Genomic DNA, 8,554 nt, shown 5'->3' with positions numbered 1-8,554 from the left:
AGCTAGAACCTCAGGCAAGTGTCTCGGGTTTTACAACAAGTGTGTGTCCTCTGAGTGTAAATGTGTGTGTGTGTGTGTGTGTGAGCCTTTATCTGAGCGTGCCTGTGCATGAGTAGGGGTGTGCCTGTGGGTGTGTATCCGTGCATGAGTATGAGTGGGCCGGTGCGTGAGTGTGCATGCTAGGCACGTGTGTGAGTGTCACGGTGTGTGACTACGCCTGAGTGTGAGTGTTCTTGGCTACGTGAATGCATATGATTCTGTGCACGTGGGTGAGAGAGCCTGCGTGTGTGAGAGGGTACACGCACAAGTGCACGCACATTGATGGGAATCCTCCAAAGGTGAAAAGCAGAGCCACGCAATGCTTTGGTAGCAGTCTGTCCGACGGAGATCACCTGGGTTGTTCTTTCAATATCTTTAATTTTAAAACACACATACAAAGATGGGAAACACTACTAACACCATGATGTTTTGTGGCGTTTTACATTTTATGGATTTGGAATGATTTGTGACACCTGGGAAATCGTCTGTGAGAAAGAAAGGCCTTTGCTTTTGAGAACACTGCTGTGCTCACTGGACGTCCCTCTCGGGCTGGGCAGTGATGCCCCTGGTGAATGCTGCCAGCTGTGAAGACTGGGTAGCTGCAGGCCTCAGACTCCATCTTACTGGCTTTTAAAAAAAAATATCTGAGCCGTTTCAAATAGAAATTCATGGCCTTAAATAAATATGAATGATCAGAGACCAAGGCCCCTTGGGAAATTAAAACTCTTTAAGAAGACAAAGGCTGAACACTTTATTGTTGAATTGCTAAGTGTTCTTAATCTCTAGGCAAACTTGACATAATACTCCCAGTCTCTGTAAAACTCAGTGTTTGCCACTAAAATACATTGCCAGCAAACTCACCTGGGTAAATATATATACCCTGATTCTGACATTACTATAAAAACTACAAGGGGGATCAGGAGATGGTGGGTTTGGATTGATTTGGTTTTTGACTTTCGCATTACTGATTAAAGTCCAACCCTGTCTAACAGTACAGTTTATTTTTATATTTCTATATGCTAGCTCTTCCATATCAATATCAATATCAGTTACACGCACAGATACACACTCACAGACACACATAGGTGCACACTCAGACACACACACAAACACACACAGATACAGGTAGATACACACAGACACACACACACACACACACACATGCTTCAAATGTATGTCAATGCACAATTTCTGAGACCAGAGTGAGATAACATTTCCAGGACAGCTTCTCAATGTACGACAGAACATTGCATTGGTTTTTTTTTTCTGGAGGATGTCAAGTTGTTTATTTTTATGATAACAAAGCTGTTCTTCGGAAAGTTCCAGGTACCAAGAGAAACGTTGCCGTGAGCCATGTGAATTACACGTTCAGGATGCCAGTGGCATTCGGGAGCAGCTGTGACAACGGACTGGCCTCCTCCAGAATGCCTGGAGCTAGGACATAACTCTCCCACCCCTTCCGAATCCAGTGGTTCAGAGAGCACACCTTTGGCAGAGGTGTATTGTAGGAAACACACAATTCCAACAAAAGGCAGAGGTAGTCTCAGCAGCAAGAGGCTCGTGAGCTTGAGGCCATCCTAGGTTATATGATAGCCAGAGTCTGCAGTGAAATGGACAAATGAAAATAAAGAAATTCATTTTAAAAAATCTTTGTCTACTCTACCAGATATTCTGTGTGACATTTGATTCATTTCTGCATTCGTATCGGAACTCCTTTGGCGGCAAAGGCTGGCAATCCAGGCGGGATGAAATACTCATAGGCTGGGTACATGCAAGTATTCAGACTGCTCCCACCAGGTCCTCTTTCTCTCTCTATGCGATTCTGAGGCTGTGGTTCCAAGGTGATGTCTCCCATGCCCATGGTGCCCTGAGATTCTAAGAAAGCCTGCTGAATTTCAGTCGGCCTCACCCCCAACCTCTTTCTTCTAAAATGGCTCAAGTTTGTTTTTTTTTTTTATTTAGAAACAAGCTTGCTTCACATGTCTATCACAGCTCCTTCTCCCTCCCCTCCTACCCCACCCCCACCAGCCCCTCCAGCCCCCCAACCCCCACTCTGTTCCCCAGGGAGGGTGAGAGGCCCTTCATGGGGGAGTCTCCAGAATCTATCACTCTGTTCAGGGCAGGGCCTAGACCCTCCCCCCGGGAGTCCATGCTGAGAGAGCATCCCTCATTGTGGGATGGTCACCCAAAGTCCATTTGTATGCCAGGGATAAATATTGATCTATTACCCAAGGGCCCATAGATTACCTAGGCCTCCTCACTGACACCCACATTCAGGGGGTCTGGATCAGTCCCATGCTGGCCTCTCAGCCATCAGTCTGGGGGTCCAAGAGCTCCCCATTGTGCAGGTCAGCTGTTTCTCTGGGTTTCACCAGCCCAGTCTTGACCCCTTTGCTCATCACTCCTCCCTCTCTGTCACTGGGTTCCAGGAGTTCCGTTCAGTGTTTAGCTGTGGGTGTCTGTCTCTGCTTCCGTCAGTCCCTGGATGAAGGCACTAGGACGGACGGCCCAAGTTTTTGATGACAACACTATTAGATTTAGGCAGACCATGTTCATTTCTCACACTACCTTTCTACCAAATACAAAATTGGAAGCCAGGTGTGGCGAGGCATGTCTGTTAATCACACACTCAAGAAACTGAAACGGGAGGATTTCAAAGCCAAGCCAGACTAGGCTACATAGCAAATTCCAAGCCAGCCTGAGCCATGCAACAAGGCCCTGTTTCAGAAGCGGGAGGTATGCATTGTGGGAATTTTCCCCACACAGTCAAGAAAAGTGTCTTGGCCCTGCTGCCATCTTGGCAATAGCTACTGATGGGAGCACTTTCCTCTTTTAGTATGACACGTCTCAGGGAACATAGTAAAATAGAGCTAAGCGGGTTTTTTATTTTTAAAAAAATCACACTTCTGCTTACGGCTTAGGAAAGGAATCTAGACGAAAAGAAAGACAGTGTCAGATTAAGCCATTTTAATTGCATGACCGACAACCCACCCCCACTCCCCTCCGCACTAAGTGGCGTCGGAAAGGGTTCCGGCATCAGCGCTGCGGGCTGCTCACCACCAGATGGAGCCATTGCCTACAGTGCGCACCCCGCCTCTGCACTTTTTGCCTTGGGGAGGGGCAAAGAAAAAAAAATCCCAGTATACTTTAACATATAACGTCCTGTATGCAACATTCACGGAGTCACAAATGCCTCTGATCCATGGTCCTTCTTTGTCATAGGCTTGCAGTTGAAGTCAGGACCCTATTCAGCCTTCTCCAGGCTTGGAGGATGGCAGTGACTTAGGCTGCCTCTTAAGGCAATACAGGCACCACCACGTATGCAGAAGGCTACATTTACCGGCGTCTGAAAGAAAGGCTCCAATTGAAATCGTTCTTCAGAGAAGCAGGGTCGAAATCAACAAAGGGGCACGCGAGAAGTGTACTGCACCTGTGGAACACATTTAGCTACAGCAGAAAGAGAGCCTGAGGTGTAGGTGGCTGGGATTGTGAGCCACGGACGCCTTAGGCTGTCTGGAGGCAGTAGTAACACCTTACCCTCTCCAAATGAAGCCCTGCGTGCGTTGGGGCCTCCTCCACCCTGCAGAATACCATTCCCTGCAGGGAGCTTTATTTGCAGTAAAGCTGGGTGGGACCTGGGTAGCAGTTGAGCCGGAACCATCAGTAAGGGATGAAGGCAGAGGGACAAAGAGACCACCGCCTACCAAGCCTCGCAGCAAAGGCCACCAAGATGCACCTCGGTGTGGGTGTCAGGCTGCACTGGCCCCCGAGCTTTCTCAAATTATTCTGTCACTACCCCGAGATGACTCCCTCCGGGACATATTGGCTTTACAGCTTTGTTGGTGGGTGCAGCCGGACTGAGCCCAGGGCCTTGTGTAAGCCCAACACACACACTCTTACCACTCTACCGCTGAGCTGCAAAGCTGCAACCCCCAGTTCCGGCGGCAGCAGCAGCAGCTTCCTGGGTCTCAGAACACCTGAACTACTGCCCTGATTACCGAGCTTGCTAGCGATGTGCCCATGGGTGACAGTGAGGGGAAAGGCCAAAGAGGCCAGCTTCTCTGGGACTCCCCAGCCATGCCCATTCTAGGTCTTATAAATCTGCTGAGACAGCCCACAGGCAGGGCCAGGGAGTCCATGAACCAGGTGACACTGGTCCGCTTCTATTTCCAAGCACTTAGGATTTGCCCCAGCTGGACAAGGAGACATCAGGGACTTCATACATGTGACAAATCCCTCTTTCTCTACCAGACCTTAAGCACGTTTCTCTCGGGGGAGCCAAGCACGTTGCTGTTAGGCAGGCAGCCCATGTGGGGAAAGCATGGTGGCACCCTTCAAGAGAGCAGAGACCGAGAGGCGGCTGTGGGGGCCTCCTTCTCCTCCTTCCCACTCTGCGGCACAGCACCCAGGCACCACTGCAACGAAACGGGCAAGGCAAGTGTTATTTTAAGAAATAAAATTTCCCAGAACTCTGAAACACTCCAAGAACACGTTCAAAGAAAGCTATTTTTGTCCTTTGAAGGTTAGGCTAATATTTAATCCTTCTCCTCCTCGAATCATCTGATTTACGGCAAAGATAAGCCCTTCTCCAGGTTCCCAAGAGAAAACTGCACCCGCAGTGCGAAGCCCTTGCTTTCTGCTGACGAGCAAATGGTGGTGCCAAGGTGGGTGGCCCCCTGAGGGACAGGTCAGACCACGTGTTTGCAGAAGTCCTCAGTCACTGTGGGAATGAGATGGGATCCCTTCCTTTTGTTCGCCTTTCTCTCTGTCTCTAGATCCCGAGGCCACTAGGAAAGTTTAACATGACTTATAGAAAGCAAGATATCATCACCTTTCTGTAGGTCAAAGCCCGATTGCAGGATTAAAAGAGAATTGTTTGTATTTCTTTTTGTTTCCAGGTTCATAATTTATTGTACAGATTGAGTATTACATGATGAGTTCACATCAGCTTCTTCGGGCATGGGACACAACAGATGAGGTTAGACATTTCAAAATCCATTTATGATGCTTTCACAGCTGGGTTTTTTTTAGACCTTAACTTGGAGTATAAAACCAACAAAGCAATGCCTCCATATGCGGCCAGTACACAATTCATTCTACCTGTGAGAGTGTAAGAGTTGAGATACTTTTTAATACCAGTGAACTGGAATTGGCTATCACTTTCTGCACCAGCCATGACTTCAATCTTAGCCCAAATCACAAATTCCGCAGCTGATGTCCTTCAACAGACCCAACCACCCTTTGTATTTCTTTCATAAAATAATGGTACACTTTTCTGTCACCTAGGGCAAATTTAATTGTACACTATTTTTTTACTTAATCTTTTAAATTATTCATAGATGCATGCCAATTCTTTTCTTCCAGTCTAGCCTTGGACTACCATAACTGGAGACTGCTTGTCCCTCCAAAGTGACCCGCACTGTCTCCCTCTCTGTTCTCCTGTGTGGATGCTCACAGCTCACAGGCGACATGGCGGAGAGAGACAGATGCCCACATAGGACACACAGAGAGTGAAGGAAAAGGGATGGAAAAGGAGATTCCAAACACATGGTGACCATGAAAAAAACAGGGGAGGGGGTGCGGCCATACATAGACAAGACGGACTCAAAAGCAAAACTCTGACAAAGGTTTACCTCAGAAGAGCCTTTTCACCCTCAGAAGAGCCATTTCACCACAATAACTAATTACGCATACGCCTGATGTGGAGGCACTCAAACATACAAGGGGACCATGCACAGATCTGAAGAAGTCGAGAACCTAACACTGCCAGTAAGAGGCTTCAGTATCCTGTTTTCAACAGCGGACAAAGTATCCAGGCAGAAAACCAATGATTATAGACTTGATTCGCGTTATAAACCGGATGGATCTGACAGACCTGTAACACATCCATTCCAGCAGCGCACAGTGCTCATCCCTCCCAAATGCATGCAGCATGGTCTCCAAATGTCACCAAATCCAACAAAAATGGAAATAAGCTCCGGCCAAATTCCTCCCCTAACTACAATGAATAACTATGGAAACTAACACCAAAAGAAAATGGGACAATTAGCAAAAAAAAAAAAAAAGAAAGAAGACATGAACAGCCCACTTTTGTGAAACCACTAGGCCAAAGAAGAAATCAAGGCAGAACTTAGAAAACATCTTGAAACACATAGAAATGAAACATGCCCAAACTCTACAGGCTCAGCAGAAGCAACCTTGAGAGGGGAGTTTTAAGCGAGAAGTATCTGGGTTAAGAACAATCTAAGGTCAATAACCTGACTTCATACCTCAGGGAAATGAAGGAGGAGGAAGAGGAGGGGGAGAGGAGGAGGAGGAGGAAGAGGAGGAGGGGAAAAGAAGAGGAAGAAAGGGTAGGGGAAAAGGAAGGGGGAAGAAAGAAAAAAAAACCCCATATAGCTTAGTTGACAGAAGGAAGGAAATAGGAGAACGGAAGTAAATATAGCAAAGAATAGAAAGTTTACTTCAGGATTAACACAATGTACACGTTTTACTTTTAGCTTAAAATTGATTAGCATACAGACTTTTGGGTTATTTCAGATGGTGTCACAGCACCTCTGAGCAGTGTGTATTAGTGCATCTGCTTCTCCTCCTCCTCCTCCTCCTCATCCTCCTCCTCAGTCAGCTGTAACCCTGGTCACCCCCATGGTCTCCCCAAACCTCCTTTTCCCTTTTACACTGCAGCCACGGATTTTCATCGAAAGGCTCCCGGGGGAGGTGGCTCTAAAGGTCTGGGTGGTTACCAATGCGGCTACCATGATTTAGGAGTTCCCCGGGGCGGGGTGAGGGGTGTGTGGGGAACTTCATGATTCAAGGCTCTCCTGCAAACAGTTAAGGAGCCCAGGCTGGCCTTGTAGGACTGTCGGACAGGATTCCTGCGTGTTCTCATCAGCCATGGAGGAAAGGTCAACTAAGCTACAGGAAAAATACAGCACACGTGGATTCTCCAGTACGGCGTTCCTTTTTGATAGACTTGGTGGCACCCTAGAGCACAGGCTCCACCAGGTCTCTGTGCCTTCTGTTTCTTACACGCTTTGGAGGCTGTCCTGGAACTAGCTCTTGTAGACCAGGCTGGTCTCGAACTCACAGAGACCCAGATGTTTTTCCCCCCAAACATCCACTCAACTCCACTTTTTGAGTGGAGAATGAAATGAAGGAACACGAAAAGAGTTTAGGCAAAGGAATCATACCGGCATTCCTCCAAAGAAGACGTTTAAATGGCTACTAGATTTGTGGGAGTGTTGGGCGTCACTGGAAACGGAGGCAATGTGACTCGAACCCGGATAAGACAGATGGCTGTTGCTGGGACAAAGAGGACGAAACGACAGTTGGTGCAGATGTGCAGAAAATGAGGCCTCCTACATTTGTAGCGATGCGAAGTAGTCACTAAGAGAAACAATGTTGAGGCTCCTCAAAAAGAATCGAAAGCAAAACAACTTATGTGGTCCAAGCTGACTTCTGATACAGATGCAGAATTAGAGCCAGTCTCTTAGCTGCCACACTGTTCCCAATAGGGAAGAAAAGTCCACGGATAATAAAGAAATCAAGCGTGCCTGAAATCTTGCTCTACTCTGAGGAAGGCAATTCTTCCGTTTGCAAAAACACAGGTGAACAGGAAAGGTGTTGTGTTAAATAAGACCCAGTAGCAAAAGGAAAAGTTCCGTGACGCCTCACCCCTGGCAGTCGGGAGGTCAACCGGTTCATTTGTGTGAAGATTCCAGGTTCCAGCTGCTTTTGGATGAGCATTGCCTTCCAGGAAAATCTAGCCCAACACGCCGCTCTCAGCACAGGCTGGTTCTCAGCGGAGTCACTCACCGTAGCCATGCCAACCACAGGAAGGAAACGGATGCTCTCTCTGTCACTGGGCGTGAGTCAGGGCGCTCGGTAAATTTTGTCACTTGTTGTAAAGGGCATCAGTAAATGAGCATAAGCAGCAGGTATCCAAGGTCCTAAGAGCAGGCATTGCCATGCCTTGGGAAAGAAGATGGAAGTGAGGTACAGACAGTCGTGGATATACAGGGACTTCCTGGATATTGCAAGACCCGGAACATTGAAAATGTCAGTAAATTTCAGGGGAAAGTAATTCAAGGGAACCTCACTGCTGGCTTCATCACTGGAAGGACTCTTAGTAAAACCAATTGTCATTAATAGGTAACACTGGGGATTCAGTGTATATAACTCCAAAAGTCCATGTAGTCCATTAGTGGAACATACCCCTGCCTTAAAAGGCAAATGTTCCAAAGGGGTAGTGACCACCTAAAGCAGGCCAGGAAAGAACCTCAGTTTATCAGTCAGCATCATCACGTCCAGTTACACGGTACCAGATTGACTGAGTTTGCTTTTTCCCCCTTAAACAGAATGGTGATTCCTCATCCAATTACCGTGCAACTGATTCCCTCCTGAGAGCATTTACATAGTCGTCTTAATATTTGGCATATTACCTCCTAAATTTTTTCTACATACGCTGGCAGATTCCCACTTTTCAAGCATAATACAAAGAGTATTACGAGCCCCT

General features: G+C 47.3%; 1 protein-coding gene across 1 annotated transcript; it reads right to left on the bottom strand.

The window, feature by feature from the left end:
- Positions 1-4,930: 4,930 nt before the first annotated feature.
- LOC121134744 (ATP synthase membrane subunit DAPIT, mitochondrial-like) lies at positions 4,931-5,685 on the bottom strand. The gene has a single exon (XM_040733309.1). It carries the CDS (start codon positions 5,213-5,215, stop codon positions 5,039-5,041), a length of 177 nt encoding a protein of 58 aa, XP_040589243.1. The 5' UTR covers positions 5,216-5,685; the 3' UTR covers positions 4,931-5,038.
- Positions 5,686-8,554: the final 2,869 nt, after the last annotated feature.

Source organism: Mesocricetus auratus, unplaced genomic scaffold (assembly GCF_017639785.1).
Source record: "Mesocricetus auratus isolate SY011 unplaced genomic scaffold, BCM_Maur_2.0 Super-Scaffold_100030, whole genome shotgun sequence".
Lineage (NCBI taxonomy): Eukaryota > Metazoa > Chordata > Mammalia > Rodentia > Cricetidae > Mesocricetus > Mesocricetus auratus.
This window is presented reverse-complemented; position numbering and strand designations above follow the sequence as displayed.

Bases quoted from the DNA above. Each gene is read 5' to 3' on its own strand.
- LOC121134744 (XM_040733309.1), bottom strand. From the start codon at position 5,215: ATGGCTGGTGCAGAAAGTGATAGCCAATTCCAGTTCACTGGTATTAAA.